Below are 21,033 nucleotides of genomic sequence, written 5' to 3'. Positions count from 1 at the left end.
ACCTGCAGTAATATGAGGTAATTAAATTTAGCCTTAGAAAAGTCTTTGAAACGTTCTAATCAAGACTTTCAGCTTTCCGATTGTGTGCGCTTTATTTTTCAATTCTTGCTAGTCCCGGTTTTGCATTTCTAATGACAGTGAACTGACAACGCGTGAAAGCGGTCTGAGGAGCAAAACAAAGCCAGCAAGCCTGCTTCTGGTGTGCCAAGATTAATCAATATTCCAGAAACCTCGCGGTTTCCCCCTCCTCCCCTGTGCGGTTTCCATTCCCCGCTCCTCCTTTCCCGGGTACAGACTCCTCCCCTTTTCTTAAGTTGCCCTGATAGTAACTTGCAGTCTCAGAGCACATGCACACTGTCAGGGCTAGCCTGCCTGCTTACGCGCGCTGCGGATTGTTGCTCTGTTGTACCTGCTGGGGAATTCACCTCGTCACTGCTTGCTATCTTTCAACCCTTACAAAATCAGAAAAGGTAAGTGTCACATTCTGTGTTCCTGCTGGGTTTAATTTCTCCTTTCACTTCTCTGCCGATCTATTTTGCCTTCCAAGCAGAGGAGTAGCCTGAATCAAGGCTAGCCATTTTGGTAGATAAAGTCCATGTTAGTCATCTCACGTCGTGAGAGTGTGGTGTCTATTTATGCCGGGTCCTCTGCTAATTTGGAGTTGAGTCGTTCGGGGTGGATTGGGGGCAGACTGTGGCGCGAGATCTAGAAAAGGATCAAAGTTGAGCGGATCTGCTTAAAAGTGACTGGTAAGAGAAATCAGAGCTATTAGTTAAAAAAAAAAAAAAAAAAAAAAAAAAAAGTCTGGTCTCTCCTACTTCCCAGTCTTCATTTCTCACTAAGCATTTAATCCGGTGTGACGTCTTAAACAAATTATAAGTCTTAATATCACTGACCCCAACTTGCAATTATATTTAAAAGGCAAACTGTTAAGTCTTTTTTTTCTTCCTGCACTGGGATTTGCTAAAAGCTTGCGAGGAGTCATTTGCGAGGAGTCCTTTGGTTTCCAGTTACCTCCCCCACAGGCGCACACGCTGGCTGCTTGCGTTGGCAGCGACACACAACCAGGGTACGGCTGGTTTTCACTCGGATTGATTATGGGAAGGGCTATGGATTAGAACTCCTGTAAAGCACCAGGAGGAATCCCTTGATTTTTCAGAACAGCTGATTTCCACCAGGAAAGAGATTTTCTGAAATGTAGTTAAATAGCGTGAGTGGTTTAAAGAAACCAGAAACCACACGCTGTAATGTTTGGAATGAAAATTGGTTTCATCTCCTCATCTGTTCTAGAAATCCTAAATCTTAAAATGCTAAAAAGTCAGCGATGGTTTCCTTGGAAGACTCCAGCATGTGTGTCACAAAGAAAAACGCTACTTCATACGTCTACTTGTGATTAAAAAAAAAAAAGAAGCTGAATTGTGATTTCAGATGATTTATAGATGTGCCCAGAGCACTTTGCTTATTTCATGGAAAAAAAATGAAAAAATTACCCTGTAAAATAGTCACATGTATTTCCCGTGTACTGTGGGCACTTGTGTTCTTTTTATGACCATATTTACTAGTAGATATTATTATTTTTTAATGAAGAAAATAGCTGGTTACTTCACTACATATAATAGAGAAACTTCCACCTATCAATATCTTAATTATTTTTATTGACCTGGTTGTGCCTTCAATCATGTATACAGCATAATTTGTCAAGTAATGATTGAGTACTTTCTGTGCATTCAGTTCAATTGGACATTTATTGAGTGTGTACGTTGTGCAAGGCATGGGCTGGGTTCTGCGGGGGATAGGGGATAGGGGTTCTCAGTCAGATCCAGCTCTGAAGAACCCTTTCATAGCCTCATTGGAGAGGGAAGGATGGATTTTTAAAAAGAAAATAGAACATAAGTTCTGCATATATATTCCGAATTTATGCACATTTCCCACACGTGGTCCACTAAAATATGCACACTGCAGCCTTGAAGTCTGGTATTGTGACTCTCCAGTCCTTGATTCCTGCTGAGATTATGCAATTTGCCAAGAGCTTGCCTGGTGTAGAGCAGCACTGATTTCTCACCCCTGGAGGCTATAACTCATGTCTCTTTTTCTCCCATTCTAGCTGTGTTTTCTAATACCAAAGAGGAGGTTTGGCTTTCTGTGGGTGATTCCCAGACACTGAAGTGCAAAGAAGAGACACTCCTAGAAAAGTAAAATATGACTAAAAGCAATGGAGAAGAGCCCAAGATGGGGGGCAGGATGGAGAGATTCCAGCAGGGAGTCCGTAAACGCACACTTTTGGCCAAGAAGAAAGTGCAGAACATTACAAAGGAGGATGTTAAAAGTTACCTGTTTCGGAATGCTTTTGTGCTACTCACTGTCACCGCTGTCATTGTGGGTGAGTCATTTGATTAAAAACAAACAAACCTGTATCTTGTTTCTCTGGGGCATCTGGCTGCCCCGGGAATATTATCAGATGAACTAGTTGTATCAAAATGATAGCCTAGGCTTTCCTCTGAACTTGATGATTTTTCTCCACAAAAATGACTGTCTGGGCATGTTTGGAAGAATATATCATAAACACATCATTAGGCATCATTAAGCATTATGCAAATCAATTGTGTGAGAAAAAAATAAATACAATATTTTCCTATTTCATATAAGGATAAAGAAGCGATAATTTCATCATTAGGCATGACAAAGCAAGCATGCTAGATCTGGCCAAAATGTAATTATATACAATGTCAGTTCCACTTAAAACTAATTTATACAATTAGTACACCTAAAATGAGATGTTGGTTCCAAATATAATTATATTCTAACTGATGCTGACTTGAAGCTAAGTATCAAGACTTAGACACAGAGGCCGAATCCTTTATATGTTTGCACTCTGTCACCCAGCAACTGGGAAAGGTAGATTGGGGAAAATGTTAACACAGATCTCTTTCATTCATTGCTTTGCAGAGCCTGCCATAACCAGCTATACCTTTTTTTGAGTCATTTCCATCTCTTACTAATTTAGCAGGGTTGACAGCAATCTGTACTAATAAAATATTACTGTTTTGTTTATTGATCTTAAAAGTTATCGTTTATTACTTATGGGTGGCATTGGTCCTACTTTAAAATATAGCTGAAAAAACCTACTTATTTGGAATTTTTGACCAAACCAATACAGAAATCCTTAGGTTGACAAACATACAAGCCAAAGGCAGGTTGTAAAAATGCTCTAACTTAACCTGCCAAGTTGCCACCAAAAAAGAGCATTCAGTACAGTTTTAATCTCTACTTTGGAGTTTGCCAAGATTTCCATCAACTTTAAAGAGGTAATGATTTAATAAAGATTAAGAAAATTCTGTAGTGTGTAAATATAATTATAACATTTTTCAAGGAAATTGAATTCTTAAATTGTAGACAAATGAAATATAGCAGGAGAGTGTGTCAGAAGACTTCAGATACCTCCCATTTTAACATGATTCTCTTCCATTAGTAATCACTGGTGATAAATGATGGTTCAATTAATTTTAGAGATATTCAAAGAGAACATAGCCTAACTGACCCAGAGAAGTAATGGCTTTCCACAGTAGGTTTCCAGGCTTGAACATTTTCCTGGATGAAGTATTTCAGTCCCACATCATCGTCCTGGAAGTCAATGCAGAATGCAGTCTGCTTGCCTCAGTTTTCACTCTGAATCAAAGTCATTGCCAAGCCAAGAAATAGCTGCATAGTAATAATTGCAAACATTTGTATAGTACTATTCCAGCTACTCTGTAGGAGTTTTGTTTATATCGGCTCACTTAATCCTCAAACAAGCCTATGAAGCGAGTGGGAAGGTATGATTACTATGATCTTCCTCATTTTGTAGATGAAACTGACTGTGGAGACATCAAGCAATTTGCCCAAAGTCACAACACTAGCAAACTCTGGAGCTGGAAGTCAAATTCAGTCTAGTGTCAGAGGCCATTCTCTTAACCACTCTATTCTTCCTCTGCTCTAATGCTAGTTGACATCTTCTAAGAGATGTCAGGAAGAGAAATACCCTCATAAGTTGATGAAGGCCAGTTAGCTAGCAATGCTAGATGCATTCACATAGCATTGTCATTTAACTGTATGATTTACCCAGTTAAACTCAACATAAAACTTACAGTTCTCCTATAGACCGTTAAGCCACATCCTTCTCATTCATTTAACAAATATTCATTTATAATTCATGATCCTGTACATATAATAAATAGAGCTCAGTTATACTGGAGTATATTTGAAAAAGATGGAGAAACACCATTCAAAATGGTGTTGTAAACACCAGAAGAGTTGAATTCCTAAGACAGAAATGTTTCATTCAAGAACAGAGGAATGGAAAGTCATAAAACTTGAACATGGAAGACAGATTGATGGAGAAGGAAGTTCCTAAGTGACTAGTACAAAGCAATAACATCTCTAATAAAAGGAAGATAATGCCAGTATTTAAAAGTCTGTTTTTCTCTAGGAGTTCTGGGATCATTCCTTACCCAATGAGGGCTTTCCTAAGATTTGTGAGAACTGCAATAAGAGTTGGCTGAGCTAGGGTAGATAAGTTGGCCGGGTGCCCTCATGGTTGGCTTTACTAATGGAAACTGAGGAGGCAGAAGCAGCAAGAAGAAGGCACTAACAAAGAAACACATAAAAAGAGCTCATTGACAGTCCAAGAGACCACTGAGTCTACATCAAAGACTTGGAATAGCAAATAGACAACTTAGGAGCAAACAGATTTAGGAGAGAAGGAAGAACCCTTCAGTTATCTGTTAGTGTGTCTTCCACTGAGGGCTCAGTGGATATAAAGGCTCCATTTAGCTTGTCACTGGGTTCCATGTCTACCAGTCTTAAGAGATAGGAAAAGAATGTGTCTGTACACCAACTCTTAATTTATTTGCAGTAGCATAAGAAAAAACAAGAAATATGCTAGCAAGGATGGAGATAATTATTTTCCCCAAAGATGAGATGAGAAGAGCTATATTTATTACCTAGTTTTCAAATTCCTAGGTTTTTATTGCTTTTAGTGAAAAAAAAAATCATTGGGAAAACCTGTGTACTGGGTTGAATCTTTGGTTCAGTCTGTTTTTTTCTGCCTTTTTGAAATAAAATGTATATGATTTAATGTGTGGAAGTGGAAACTAGAAAAATATTATGATAAAGACATGTGAATCCATATATTCAAAATAAAGTAGAAAATTATAAATATTTTGATATCAATTCATCTGCAAGCATAAGCATAGAACCATTTGTACAATTTTATGTAATTTCTACTGTCATTTCTAAGCAACGTCAAAGTCTGAATATGCCATGCCATGACAAAAGCTCGTGTAACAAGAGCGGTTAGCAATCTGAGAGAACACAGTGCCAAGTTCCACATCCCTTAGAGGGCCCATCATGAAAGCATTAGGTAATGGTCTGCCAGGGCTGTTGTGGACATCTGTCTGACAAAAACCACACTGGGAAGAGTGGTTATTGTCTTTCTTCCTCCAGAAAGCAGTTTCTCCCTTCAGACTATGGTAAGTTGTGTTAGAGCGACCTCAGACATCTCGCTGAAAGAAAGGAAAAGTCCTTTGTCATGTTCAAGTCACAGAACACTGACTCTTTCCATGGCTAGGGAATGAATTACACAATAAAAGTGAGATCTCAGGCCAAACAATAGAAAGAAATGGGTCATAAGATCAGCTGCAAGGTGGGGAGATATTTATAAATAGGAATGCACAGAATTGAGTGGTGGTTTTACCTGAAGGCATTCACAAACACAGTAAACTAGCAGCTTTCTCTGATGTTGGTCTTGGTGCTTGCGCACGCGCGCGCACACACACACACACACAGAGTTTACATTTGAGTTATCCTTTTTCTGATGTTCTCCTTGCGCAGTTTACATTTGAGTTCTCCTTTCTCTGATATTGGTCTTCACACACACACACACACAGAGACACACACACACACACACACACTCTCACAGAGTTTACATTTGAGTTCTCCTTTATATGGATTTGAAAGAAATTGGTGACTTCTCAGGAAAGAAATCATCCTGGCTAAATTTTTATAAAGCATTTCCCTCTGTTCTCTAATATTCTGGCTATGAATTTAAATTGCACTAAAATTCAGTGCAATTCTGTAATATCTCTAGACGGATATACAAGAAACTGGTCAGCATGGCTGCCTGTTGGGATAGGAGCTAGGTGTCTAGAGAATGGGGTGGAAGGAATACTACTTTCCTTTGAGTAAGTTTTTGTATTATTTGATTTTTCCCCTTATTTTTATATTATCTACTGATAGCTATTATCTACTAAGTAAATAAGATAAATTATTTATTTAAAAAAATTCAATGCTATTCAATTTAACAAATATGTTAAATTGTTATGTATCTTAGATGTTATGTATCTTGCCCTGTGCTATGCTATGGGGATCCCCTGTTCTCAGGGTAATTTCATAGGAGACATGGATGAAAAAGAAGATGAGAAAGGAATATCCAAGGATCAGAGGTGATAATAGAGAAGTTTCTAATTAGCTGTAAAAAAAAATTTTAATGAGATCATATTATGCATACTGTTCTACATAATATGGCATTTTTCTGTGTTGGGACTTTAGAGGTTCCATTTCCTTTTAATAACCACATTAGGAGTCCTAGATGTGCCATCTGAAGAAAAAAAAAAAGAGTGTGGCTTCTGATGAAGGTAGATCTGGATCCATGTGCCAGCTTTATTATTTAATAGCTGGGTGATCCAAAAGGAGGCATCTCTGAGCCTCAGTTTCCTGTAGCTATATTTTTGCTATAGTTATAATATGTGTTGCTAACAATAATAGAGGCTGGGTGCAGTGACTCACGCCTGTAATCCCAATACTTGGGGAGGCCAAGGTGGGAGGATCTCTTGAGCCCAGTAGTTTGAGACCAGCCTGGGCAACATAGTGGGACCCCATCTTAAAAAAAAAAAAAGAAAGAAAGAAAACAAACAGTCTTGTTGATGTTCACTATTTTGGGCTGGGCAAGGTGGCTCACACCTATAATCCCATCACTTTGGTAGGCCAAGGAGGGAGGATCACTTGAGCCAGGAGTTCAAGATCAATCTGGGCAACATAGTAAGATCTCATCTCTGCAAAAACATTTTTAAAAAAATTATCCAGGTGCACATGTCTGTAGTCCCAGCTACTCGGGGGCTAAAGTGGGAGGAGGATTGCTTAAGCTCTTTATCGCTGCAGTGAGGCTGCAGTGAGCCATGTTCATGCCATTGCACTCCAGGCTGGATGACAGAGTGAGACCCTGTCTCCAAAAAAGAAAATAATAATAATAACGATAATAGCTAACACTCACAATGTATGGAAAGCACAGTTGTATTTAAGTATGTTAACTTTATTTAATTCTCACAACAACCCAGAGAGGGAGGTAATTTTATTACTCTCATTGTACAGATGAAAAAACTGAAGCCCAAATCCTTATCACACAGCTGATGAATACTGAGTGGGATTCAAATCCTCCATTCTGGCTCCAGGTGCTCATTCACCACACTGTTCTGGGTGCTAGAACACCCATTCTGGCTTTACTCCAGCAATTCGCTGAGGGTCTGCCTGAGGTAGCAACGGAAGAGATGAAAAAGAGAGGTTGAACTGAAAGACCACTGGTGAGACTTGGCGATTGATTCAATGAGAGAAGGTGGACTGCAGACCGATGGCACGATTTCTGGCTTAGGTGGCAGAGTGGCTGATGGCGCCACTGTTGAAGGTAGGATACAGGAGAAAGATTGGGGCCTTGGGAGTGCACGAGGATAAGTTCAGTTTGGACCTGTTGAGTTTGTGGGGCGGGATGCCACTGAGGTGGATATACAATGGAAGAAGCTTGTTGCAAATCAAGATTTACAAGGTATTCCTACAATCTCCAAATTGAACGAAGACAGTCTGTCTTTGGATTTCAAGTGAATAAGGATCAGTGAATTGGGCTATCCTACTGCAAAAGTGAGTCTACTCTGTAAGTGAGTCTATTCTCAGAACAGTTTCCATAACTCTAGGGCCCTCTCCTTCATGCTTAAAAGCACTAATCTTTCAGAAATGCTATAGTGATTTCCGGATGTAACTGGCCAAGTCCGTTAGGTCAGCCAAGCAGGTTAATCATATGGTTTGCTATCGGCTGCTGAACTGAACTGACAGGTAGTGGGACCACACCAGTCAACTGCTTGAGTTCGTGAAGCAGGCACAGTTGGGCACGCACACCTCTCAACTTCCTGAACCCCTGATAGCGGGGCATTTCCACACTGATTGAACAACAGCAATCCAAAGAACGATGGACAGATATCTGGGTTCAGACTTACGGTTTCTTCAACACTTCCTGGAAATGAGCAGGGAGAGAGGAGCTTCAGGAAGCTGGGGGGAGGGGGATCCTGAGTCCCCTGGTGTTACCAGAGCTCAGCTGTGCTTTCACTAAGCAGAGACTGGGAGGCAAGGAGGAGGAAGCTGAGGATTTGCAGAGTTTTGCTCTGGAGAAGCCACACTGGGATAGGGTATAAGAACTAGGGTCTGATTTATCTGTGCTTTATCTTCTCCCCTGGGAAGAAAAAATACAGAAAAATTGTCAGGGCTAGTGATGACACATGTGCTGCCCACAGCACATGCATCCTAGCCCTCTCCCGCCTTCTCCAAAAGCACTGCAGGAGCTGCCTCCTACTGTGAGGGTATAGCCCAGTAAGGTATAGTGGAGATCAGAGCCATGTGCTCTGGAGTCAGACAGCCGAGGTTTATGTCCAGTTCTGGAACTGAGCCTCTGTTTCTTCGTGTATAAAATAGAATAATTATAAAAACTGTCGCCAAGATTTATATCTCAGTTCTGCTCTGTACAAGCCATGTCACCTTAAATGATTTACCTAAGTGCTTGCCAGTAAAGTGTTCATAGACATTGTAAACCCTACGTCTTTTATTTACATCTCTGATACGGCTTTGAGCTGTCATATGCACTGATTTGATGATGCTGATCTTCCAGAGAGCTATAAGACCCTGGCATTTGGGGAGGCTGTGGGGCAGAGATGGGAGAAGATACTCACCTGGTTTGGGTTTAGAAGTGGCTTCCATTTCCTTAGCTAGAGAAGAGAGCCAAGAGAGTTGTAGGAAGAGCCTTAATAGTTGTAAAGGGCTTTTAGATGCAGAAATGAAAGCCTCAGGGTAAGTGATACCATCATTATCTGTCCCTTACCAATCTGGCCTCCTGAGCAGAACCAGAAAGTAATCCCCAGGCAGCCGTTATCACAGTACACTCCTCAGTGGAGGGGGCGCCTGAGAGCAGACGCCTCTCTCGGGAAAACGGAGAGGTGCTAAGAAATGTTTTAATAAGTATTGTAGTACACTCAATAGTGAATTTTTTGTTCATACGCCTCGGGGCCAATCTGAGTGTTCACCACCTCCCTGGTTTCTTCTTTCCTCCACCCCTTTGGTGCCTACTGCCCATTAACTGCCACTCTGATCAGAGTGGGGGCTGGCTGGAACCCTGAGAAAACTGTGGCTGGTTTCCAAGAGAGTTGGGAAAGGTGGTTTTGAAGCAGTGGGTAGAAAACTTAATGTTGTTCTAAGCATATCTCTGGATTCTATTTTGCTCTTTTTCTTCTTGTCAATTCAGATATTGAGGAAACAGAGCAAATAATTTCAAATTTCTCTTTCAAGTAGGTCATCAAATAAGCAAGTGTGTTCAGAACAATTAACCTGCAGTAATAATACCTTTCATTTTTGTGGTGTTACAGTTTACAAAGCACTTTCTGTTGCACTCTCTGTAGCATGTAAGCTACAGCCAGGCCACCCTCCTTCTGATTTGTAGCTGCAAATGTCTGGGATGCAGCTAAGAAAGCATTGAGAGCCTAAAGGTCCTGGGTACAGGCCCGACTCTACCATCAACTAACTTGATTTATGATGTAAGACAAATCTCTGGGTGTCATTTTCTCATCAGCAAAGTAAGTTTGGACTAATGTCTGCTTCCAACTCCAAAATCCTATCTTTTTAAGTCTAGTTTATCTTCCTCTAAAGTATCTGAATATATGGAATAATAAGCAGAGATGTTTTGCTTTATTTTGTTTTCTTTTGTTTTGTTTTCTTTCCAGGGCATGACACTGTACCTTGCTAGAATCTTTTTCCTGGATAACCCATTCTGGCTGGTCTCTCCAGTCTAACAAATAGCCCCCTTCTCTCCCTTTGACCTCTTGAGGGCCCCTGGCTCTGGGTCTGATAATCAGTGTTTCCTAGCCAGTGTTTGAGAACACAGTGAGGGCACACTTTGCAGGAGGTCCTTCTGTCCTTCAGTCTCTGCCCGTCTCTCATGAATTAGGGGAAGAAAACCATAGGCTTTTGTTTTCGCTATGGAATAAATAAGATTGTGAAGAGCCTAACTTGTTTAGAGGAGGCAACCAGAGTTTAAGCACTGTCTTTTGCAAGCTGTACGTTCCAGGTACTTGATATTTATGGAACACTAGGATACTATCATTCATCAAGTATTTGCTGGCAGCTAGGTGAGCTGCATCATTGCTGGGAGCTGAGAAAACACACAGAGCGCTTCAGTGCACAAGTTTAGCAACTGTACTCACTGAATATAAAAATGATGAATTTTGGCTGCGTGCAGTGGCTCACGCCTGTAATCCCAGCACTTTGGGAGGCCGAGGTGGGTGGATCATGAGGTCAGGAGTTCAAGACCAGCCTGGCCAAGATGGTGAAACCCAGTCTCTACTAAAAATGCAAAAATTAGCCAGGCATGGTGGCGGATACCTGTAATCCCAGCTACTCGGGAGGCTGAGGCAGAGAATTGCTTGAACCCGGAAGGTGGAGGTTGCAGTGAGCCAAGATCACGCCACTGCACTCCAGCCTAGGTAACAGATAGAGACTGCATCTAGAAAAAAAAAGATGAGTTTTGTGTCAAGCTTCAGTGCTATCAAGATTGCCTAGAGCTTATTCCCTAGGCCAAGAATATTCACATCACTATGCCCTATCAAGAGATAGGCTCAAGAGAGTTTGAAACCAAAAAGAGAAAGATAAAAGGCCCAAAAAGGTTTAGATAAAGGAAGATATACCCTGGATGAATTAAGGGAGGGCGCTCCCTTTTTCCCTTTGTATAACTTATCAATGATTGGAGGGTAGATTTAGGAGCAGCGAATTGAAAGGCACAACCAAGTTTTGAATTTCAAGACGGGGTTTCTGTCTCCAGAGAGGGCAACTCCATTCTTCTTGTCCTCAGGCTTCTCCAGTTCTCCAACGATGATTCCAGGCTACAAACTGCTGCTGCTTCACAGAGAGAAGACAGCAGGCTGTTAGTGAGAGGTTTCTTATTCAGAACCTTGTATGAGGCTCATTTATCCCTAATGAGAGTAGGGAGAAAAATACACCCTGCAAAGATGGTGCCTTCTTTTATACCCATTGCATTACTTGAAATTTCATCTTTCAAGCAAATGAAACAAAAGCCCGGGTTTCTTGTGCTTGTCTAGAAGCTTGCTGGTGTCTTCAGCTACTTGATGAATGTGAAGAGAAACATCAAGAAGGAAATTATTAGTCTACCAAGAAACTTCTTGTGAAAAAAGTAGTCATGCTTTTATTTATTTATTTATTTATTTATTTATTTATTTATTTTTGTTTTCTTAGATTTACTGTCTTAGGGCAAATGAAGTCGTTCATAAGCAAACCTGAGATTCAGCAGACTTTTCACGGCTTTGTAAGTTCTGACATTGCAATGCTTTCCACGAGATGATGGATGACGAGAAGCTTGTCATCTTTGCAGAGCTGTTTCAGTTTTCTCATTCTTGCAACTTCAAGGGCTACTAATTGGTTGAAGCAGCACATGAGCCTATAATGATTGAGTTCAAAGTTTTTTCAGATTCGCTTCCTTGTCTCCAAAAAAAAAGAAAGCGGTTTGGTCAGAAAGTGATCTACTCACTATAAATCTGAGCACAGTGAGTGACTTTCCTCTCCATGGCCTAAACTAAGTAAATTCTTCATTAAAGCAAATTAAAGCAGGATTGAGGAGAAATCAACCCAGACTCAAAGCGACATTTTAGAAAGATGCAGGCATCCAGCAGAAATATTGCAGAAAAGAATCCAGTAAGATTAAAAAAGAAAGAGGGAGAAACAGTTGTGGGCCTTTTTTTTTTTTTTTTTTTTTTTTTTGGCCTATTTTATTTTACTTATGTAGTAAATAAATTTACATAGTCCAAAATAAAAAAGTACAAAAGCTTGTAAAAAGAAAGTACCATACTGTCCCCTGTCCCCCAGGGTTCCCGTTTATCTTGTTATTCATTTCTCATATGCCCTTGGAGAAATGTTATGACTATAAAAATAAATATGTATTTATTCCTTTTTTAACTCTTTGTTTACAAATAATAGCATGGTATACATAACCCACTTTTCACCTTGCTTTTTTCACTTTACAATATACCTTGGATATTATTCCTTAGCACATAGAAAGGCCCCTCATTCTTGGGGCTACATCGTATGGGTATACTATAACTTATTTAAGCAATTAGCAATTGATGGACGCTTCGGTTGTTTCCAGTCTTTAGACATTTTTATTTAAAAACAGTGCAAGGAATGATCTTTCACCCATGTATCTGTGGATATACCTAGAAGTGAAATTGCTGGGTCTAAAGGTATACTCATTTGTAATGTTGATAAGTATTGCTAATTTGTACCCCATAGAATTTGTGATCATTTGCTCTCCCAAATTGTGGGATTTAAAAAAAGTTAGCCTCGGTACTGTATTGCCTCTGCCAAAGGTAAGCATGAGTGGACTTTGCAGTTTGTGTGGGTTACGCAGACAAATGGAGGAAACTAAGGAAATCAGCGCGTTGGAAAACTGTAATTTCAGGATTGAATTGAGTAGATGCAGGTATCTCCCTTCTTCTAAAGCCCAAATTTAATCCAGACACAACACCCAAAGCTTTAATTTGTATGTTACGTTCAACTTTTGAAGCACTTTCACGTCTCTTACCATCTATAATCTTCACAATAAACTGTGAAAAAGATGGACGAGGGTTTCAGTTTTTATCGCTCCCTCTAAGCCCTCGCCTCCTACCACCGATTTAACACAAGTTTAGAAAGTGAAACATTGAGCAATGTGTCAAGGGCACTTAGAAAAGAGATTGCCATTTGGCCGGGCGCGGTGGCTCAAGCCTGTAATCCCAGCACTTTGGGAGGCCGAGAGGGGCAGATCACGAGGTCAGGAGATCGAGATCATCCTGGCTAACCCGGTGAAACCCCATCTCTACTAAAAAATACAAAAAACTAGCCGGGCGAGGTGGCGGACGCCTGTAGTCCCAGCTACTCGGGAGGCTGAGGCAGGAGAATGGCGTGAACCCGGGAGTCGGAGCTTGCAGTGAGCCAAGATCGCGGCACTGCACTCCAGCCTGGGCGACAGAGCAAGACTCTGTCTCAAAAAAAAAAAAGAAAAAGAAAAGAAAAGAAAAGAAAAGAGATTGCCAGAAATAAGACTATAGAAGCTAGGATCACCCTGCTCCCAGGCCAGCCCTGGCTCTTTTAGGTGCAGTCTTAAGGGATGCAATGTGTCCATTAATAATTCCCTAGAATACTGGTGCTGACAGTCTGAGCACAAATGGGTCTCGGCTGGGCTCTACAGCAGAACATAAAATCAGGAAACAGGAGTCAACTTTACTCTTCATACTGCACAGAGACGTATCAGTTACTAGAATAGAGGCTCTGAAAGAACAGAAGAGGGAATAGATGGAAATGGGAACACCCTTGCTGTGCACCACCATGTAACACACAAAGGCACCAGGGGAACGTGGGAAATTTTAAACATATTTCATTTCCAGTTTCTACTCACTCATAATAATATTTTTTTTCCAGAAAGGAAGGCAACAAGTCCTGCTTTTAATTGCTAATTCTGGAATAGAATATTTTTTAAAATAACAACCGATTGGACATTTAGAATACCTGTAGGATTATTTGTAAATTAAATTATCACTTCACATAGCCTTTTTCAGTGCAGTTTTTGGAAGAAAGCACCAGGCCTTTCTTAGAACTCCAAGATTCTTCTGATGCAGTTGTCTCTAAGAGTCACACACCGCGTGCACATAAGTCTGTGTCTCCACTCTACTTAGTCATCAGTCACCCAGGGCTCGCTCATCTGGGCACCCCTTGTGGAACAAGGCTGGGGCAGGTATTTCCCACCTTCAGCAACAGGAAATACCAAAGGACAAAAGAATGAGCCAGGCCAAGGCCCAAATCTCCCAAGGATGTGGGAACAGAGGAGTGGGGGAGGGTTGAGAGGTTGCCTCCAACACCCAGTAGCTTCTCACCAGGAAATGCCTGGAAGTTTGACAGAAACAAAAGACCAGGGACCAGCAGAACTCTTACCCAGGTAGATTCACCATTATGGCTTTGTCTTCTTTGTAAAAATAAGTAATGCAGCCTGGCGCAGTGGCTCACTCCTGTAATACCAGCTACTCAGGGGGTTAAGGCAGGAGGATCCCTTGAGACCAGGAGTTTGAGACCAGCCTGGGCAACATAGTGAGACTCTGTCTCTAAAAAAATTTCTAAAATTAGCCAGGTGTTGTGGTGCGCACCTGTAGTCCTTGCTACTCAGAAGGCTGAGGCGGGAGGATCACTTGAGGCCAGGAGTTCAAGACCAGCCTGGGCAACAGAGTAAGACCCTATCTCTAAAAATAATGAAAAGAAGCAAGTGGAAATTTATGTCCAACAGCTTCATCAAACTGGCGTGAGACAGGCTTGTGATTTCTCCAAAGTGGGCCAATTCCTGAAATAGAAATTTTTATTTGATTTCTCAAATCATTATTGCATGCCTGCCATAATAGTTGTAATGGCTAAATTGCCAAAACATTTCTGACTCATTAAATGCTCTCATATGTATTATCAAGGAGTTTAGAATTCATTAACAGAAACAAGTTGAATTAGTATAAAGTGGCTAAGATTTATAATGTTTTTGATGAACATGGTTCTTTTAAACTCAAAACTTAAAGTTCAGGAGGGTCTTAGACACCACCCATTCCAATTGGTCTCTCTCATTTTGCAGATTATTTTAAAAAAGAAAAAAGAGGCCTGAAGAGATTGTGTGATTTGAAGATATGGAAACAGGCAGACCTAAGTTTGCAATCCCATCCTGTCATATCACTTACTGCAATGTGACCTTGGGCAAGTGACTTATTCTTTCTAGGCCTCAATCTTTTCATTAATGGGATACTGATATTAAATCCTACAGGTTTGATGTGAAGATTAAATCATTTAGATAAAGCATCTCCTACCCTAAGTTACTGACAGGATCAGGCCCAGAACTGTCTTTCTACAGCATCACACTTGCTCTCCCTTCTACTCAAAAAAAACCTACCTTAGGAGCAAATTCGGGATCCATAGCTATCACTCCTCATTTGTGAATTTAGAAAGCTAAGCCTACGAGAAATCATAATTCAGTCAAGATCCAGTCCCACAGACCATGAGAGCGAAATCACATGGTTTTGTACAGAGGGGACATTCCTTAGGGTAGGCTACTATGCTCAGGGAGTGCAGTAGGGAATCGGATTTACTGGGGAGCACAGGACAGAGAGATTCCTGCATTCAGAAAGTGTGCTCAACACCAGGTGGGGCCCAGGCACTGGTGGATCCTGCTTATCTGAAAGAAAATAAGTCATGTGTGTTCATTTGTTCAGCAATATATTAAGCACCTACTGTGTGCCAGAAACTGTTTGAGGGGCTTGATATAGGTCAGTGAACAAAACTGTCCAAAAAAAACAAAAAAAAATTCTAACTTTGTGGAGCTTATATTTAGCAGGTAGAGAAAATAATAAACAAGCATAATAAACAGAAAATTATATTGTATTTTGGAAGGTGATAGGAACTATTAAGACAAATAAAGCCAGCTAAGGGATAAGAAAATTCAGGGTAGACCTCGTTCAGAAAGTGACATTTAAGCTAGGTCTTTTTTTTTTTTTTTTTTTTTTTGGCAGGCTCTCTGTCTGTCACCTAGGCTGGAGTGCAGTGGTGCGGTCTCTGCTCACTGCAACCTCCACCTCCCAGGTTCAAGCAATTCTCCTGCCTCAGCCTCCTGAGTAGCTGGGACAACAGGCGTGCACCACCATGCCTGGCAAATTTTTGTGTTTTTAGTAGAGACGGGATTTCACCATCTTGGCCAGGCTGGTCTCCAACTCCTGACCACAGGTGATCCACCCGCCTCGGCCTCCCAAAGTGATGAAGTTACAGGCATGAGCCACCGCACCTGGCCGAACTAAATCTTAAAGGAAGTAAATGTTGTGAATGTGTGGGAATTATGTTTTAGGCAGAAGGAAGAGCCAGTGCAAGGAAGATAAAAGGGGATCATGTCTAAGATGATGGAGAAATGACTAGGAGGCAAGTGTAGAAACAGGTGAGAGCGAGCAGAGTAGGAGATGGGTTCTGAGCTAGGTGGATCTAGCGGGGCTTGCCAGGAGCAGCCACTGATTGCATGGCCTTGGGCTTAGACTGCATGAGAGGAGGAGTCAGTGGAGGGAGTAGGGGAGTGAGAAGCTGACCTAGGTCTCAGTGTTCTTTCGGGAATAGGCTGGAGAGAGGTGAAGCAGAGGCAGAGAAACCAGTTGGAAGACTACTGCAGTAGTCCAGCCAATAAGGAGGGTGACTTGTAAATTTGGAGGCTTCTTCATTTACAAATTACAAATTATAAAAAAAAATTGACGCATAGAAGGCAATAGAGTTATCCAGGGTCACACAGGGAGTTAAGGGCTAGGACTAGAATCTCGACATCATTCATTCCTTAAACATTTGTAGGACATCTTCTCCATGAAGACAGAAGCAGCCTGGTAAGGACGCCCAGAGACTTTTGCATGTTAGGTTGACCTCTAACTGCCATGTGTAGCTCACTTGTTAAGTGTGGGTGGGACTTGTGACTTCTAACCAACAGAATATAGCAGAGGTGATGGGATGGCACTCCTGTGATTATATTACAATTATACATCAAATTCTTGTAGCCTTGAGACAAATTAGTGCTAGTTTGGTTTTGGTTTTGCTACCTAAATGGAAAGATCCTAACTGAAATAGCAGCATGTTTGTCACGTAAAACCAGTGAGTGGTGTACTATCAACACTCTGATTTTCCTTGAGCCACTAAAGTGGACATCATGGTCTCCTTTCTGGCTAGGTATCAGGCTGAGGTTTTTCTGGGCAATGGGTATGAATGTCTCCTGGCCTTCCTGTAGCACTAATGCTGAAAGAGCTGGCTGGCTCATCTTGGTCAGGCACTTAGTTTTCTCGTGGTTGTCCTCAGAATGCGAGGTCTTTCTGTCAAGATCATTGCCTCTATTGCTTTGAGATTTCCTTTTGACATTTGAGCTCCTTTGGAGCACTACCTTGCTTTCTGGAAGATTTTGAATAGTGAGTGATATCTCTTAGAAGACTTTGGTCTGCCAACTTGTTCATGACAAAGTTTGCAGATAGAGGAGATAATTTAGCAAAATTTTACTATTTCAAACTCCAACATTTACCAAAAATTAAGTAGTGTGATTTGGTCTAAATTTTACTTCAAATTATGCCTCATTCTTTTATTCTTAAATATTTTCTGGTATCTTAATATTTTCAATAGTTTTATCAGATTAAATGTAGACCAAATTCTTAAAGTTGGTCTTTAGCTTTCAACTTATTGTATGTGTTTGGCTGTAAAGAGTAAACCTATGATATCTTCTTTCTGAGGCTCCAATGTGCACATTGTGTCTTAGTTTAGAAAGTGAGATGATATTTAATTTTCCAAATAAGTATTAGTTGTTGGCCGGGCGTGGTGGCTCACGCCTATAATCCCAACACTTTGGGAGGCCAAGCCAGGTGGATCACAAGATCAGGAGATCGAGCCATCCTGTCTAACGTGGTGAAACCCCATCTCTACTAAAAAAAATTACAAAAAATTAGCTGGGTGTGGTGGCAGGCGCATGTAGTCTCAGCTACTCAGGAGGCTGAGGCAGAATTGCCTGAACCAAGGACGTGGAGCTTGCAGTGAGCCAAGATCATGCCACTGCAACGCAGGCTGGGCTACAGAGGGAGACTCCGTCTCAAAAAAAAAAAAAAAGAAGAAGAAGCAGCATTTGTTGTTAGGAAAACAAGGAACCCCTGAAGAACTCCTTTCTTGAACTTTCTACATTAGTAAAGAGAAACTATTTAAGCAAAAATGCAATTTTGTTTATAAGCGTTCATCCAGCACAGTTAATTTTGATCACTTTAAACATTCTAGTCAATATATTTTCTAGATTCTAGAAATCTTGTTCAAATACTAACACTGGAGTAAACCAGAAATCTTAATTAATATTGATAACCAAAGGTGCATGATCTGAATATTGCTCATGACATCCATATATTGTATAACATCACCTAGATGCAAACTTTGCAAAATTTGTTTTAGCTCTAACAAATTCTGCTAGGAAGTGATTTTGATTTTCATTGCTATTTTGGCAGAGTAATCTATAATAAAGGATTTGTTCTTTTGCACTGAGGATCTGGAGTCCATAAAGCTTTTTGTCAGCTGTGGGACTATCAATCAATGTGTTTCAAATAAGTGACCACTAATGGAGCTCAGTTTTGCAAAGGGTGTGCTGCTTTGCCACAGAGAAAAACTGATTGTGGCCGGGCGAGGTGGTTCACACCTGTAATCCTAGCACTTTGGGAGGCTGAGGTGGGTGGATCATGAGGTCAGAAGGTCGAGACTACCCTGGCCAACATGGTGAACCCCAGTCTCTACTAAAAATACCAAAAAAAAAAAAAATTAGCCGGGCATGGTGGCGCATGCCTGTAATCCCAGCTACTTGGGAGGCTGAGGCAGGAGAATCACTGGAACCCAGAGGCACAGGTTGCAGTGAGCCGAGATTGCACCACTGCACTCCAGCCTGGGCAACAGAGCAAGATGTCATCTAAAGAAATGGAAGAGAAGGGAAGGGAAGGGAAGGGAAGGGAAGGGAAGGGAAGGGAAGGGAAGGGAAGGGAAGGGAAGGGAAGGGAACGGAAGGGAAGGGAAGGGAAGGGAACGGAAGGGAAGGGAAGGGAAGGGAAGGGAAGGGAAGGGAAGGGAAGGGGAGGGAAGGGAGGGGAGGGGAGGGGAGGGGAGGGGAGGGGAGGGGACAGTAGGGTGGAAGGACAGAGCAAAGAGGGATCTGAGAAGGCTGTGCATCAGGCTGTGTTTCCAGGAAGGCATTTTTCATTGCTGGGCTAGAATGTAATCGGAAACCAGAACTGCCCACCAAGACAAGCAGGCTTGTATTCACTGCGTTTCCTCTTGATTTGATGCTGATAGCTGGTCGACCCTACCTCTGGCTTCAGCTCTAATGTGGCTTGTAGGAGCAGAAAGCTGACGAAAAATGGCTTTTGTTGATTCATTCAGCAATGAGTTGAGAAAAGCTAGCTGTTGACTTCGTTAAGTAAAATCAACACAACTTTTCCTCAGCTTAAGCTCTAGATTTAGTTAATGTCATTCAAAATAGATGAAAAAATGGGCAAAATATTGTGTACCCATTTAGACTCCTTCAGTCAGTACCACAGTTGTTGAGAGGCTGTGAGGACAGTAGAGTGGGTGAGTCTGGACCCTGAAGCTGGACAGTGTGGGTATCAGGTCCACCTCAGCTACTCCATGGACTTGAGTGAGCACATGACCCCTCTTTAAGCCTACTGTGGTGGCAGCCTGCCAGCTGTGTGGTTTTGGCAATTTACCTGCCCTCTCAATGACTCTGATTCCTCATCTGTGAGGTGTGGATAATAATAATAGTCCTGGCCTCGATGCAATGTGTGAAGCAATGTGCTTGTGAGGACTTGGTATCTGCCACGTGGTCAATGACTAGGAGCTGTTGCTGTTAAGAACAAACGTTGACACGCGTCTTCATTAAGTTCTTCATTAAGTGTCCTTTTCACGTTATTACCAATGGTTTCTAGTGACTGAAAATGTGTGTAGTGGAGGGAAAGGCAGACTATTTTAATTAATAAACTTTATATAAGTTTTATTAAATTATAAAAAAGGATTTGGTATAGCCATTTTTGAAAGTGGCAATATCACTTTTGAGATCTTCAACTGAAGATGAAAATGTGTGTAGTGGAGGGAAAGGCAGACTATTTAATTAATAAACTTTATATAAGTTTTATTAAATTATAAAAAAGGATTTGGTATAGCCATTTTTGAAAGTGGCAATATCACTTTTGAGATCTTCAACAAGTAAGAGGACCTGTAAAGAGGACCTGTAAAGGACCTGTGCTGGGTGCTGACAGGACATGTCTAGGAGATCCAAGGTTATTCCTCCAGAGTGTGCACCTTGTAGGAGTTCAAGTTGCTAAAGATCCAGGAACCAGGCTCTTTTGAGAACTATACTCAGGCCTAGGCTACAAGGACATGTTTGTGTTTGAGAGGCATTAAAAGAGTAATGGAAAGAGCACTAGGCTTTGTGTAGAATCCCCCCCACTCAACCACTTATGAGATCTATAAGCTTGAGAAAGTTAACTGACTTCTGAGCATCAGTTTATTAATCTTTAAAATAGACAAAAGGCCTGGTGCAGTGGCTCACGCCTGTAATCCCAGCACTTCAGGAAGCAGAGGCGGGCGGATCACGGTGAGGTCAGGAGTTTGAGACCAGCCTGGCCAACATGGCAGAACCCCATCTCTACTAAAAATACAAAAATTAGCTGGACCTGTGGGTTCATGCCTGGAATCACAGCTACTCAGGAGGCTGAGGTATGAGAATTGCTTGAACCAGGAGGCGGAGGTTGCAGTGAGCCGAGATTGTGCCACTTCACTCCAGCTTGGATGACGGAGTAAGACTCCGTCTCAAAAAGATAGAAGAGAAAATAGATACAATAATATCTACCTCATAAAGTTGTGATGAGTGTTAAACACCACCATTAACACATAGTAAGGGCTCAATAAATATTCCCCTTTCCCAGTGTAACCTCATCTTTTTCAAGAGTAGAAATAGTTCGCCTGGTAAACCCAGAAATAGTAAACCAACAAAAGCATAGTCAGGGACAAAAATGATTCAAAGTGTGTCTGAATCTACTATCACTCTAAACAACACTTCTCTTCAAAACTTTTGACGTAAAACTATCC

At 41.3% G+C, this 21,033-nt stretch overlaps 1 protein-coding gene across 1 annotated transcript in view; it reads left to right on the top strand.

The window, feature by feature from the left end:
- The first annotated feature begins 316 nt into the window (after positions 1–316).
- Positions 317–21,033, top strand: part of LOC105473081 (solute carrier family 1 member 3) — an 84,046-nt gene continuing 63,329 nt past the window's right edge. The window contains exons 1-2 of the mRNA XM_011726706.2: positions 317–470; positions 2,105–2,380. Coding sequence (XP_011725008.1) covers positions 2,200–2,380 — 181 coding nt within the window. The 5' untranslated portion in view covers positions 317–470; positions 2,105–2,199. The remainder of the gene's footprint in view (positions 471–2,104; positions 2,381–21,033) is intronic.

The sequence above is a fragment of the Macaca nemestrina genome, chromosome 6, assembly GCF_043159975.1.
Source record: "Macaca nemestrina isolate mMacNem1 chromosome 6, mMacNem.hap1, whole genome shotgun sequence".
In the NCBI taxonomy this organism is placed as follows: Eukaryota; Metazoa; Chordata; class Mammalia; order Primates; family Cercopithecidae; genus Macaca; species Macaca nemestrina.
Note: the sequence above shows the minus strand (reverse complement) of the source record. Positions and strands in the feature narration are given on the sequence as shown.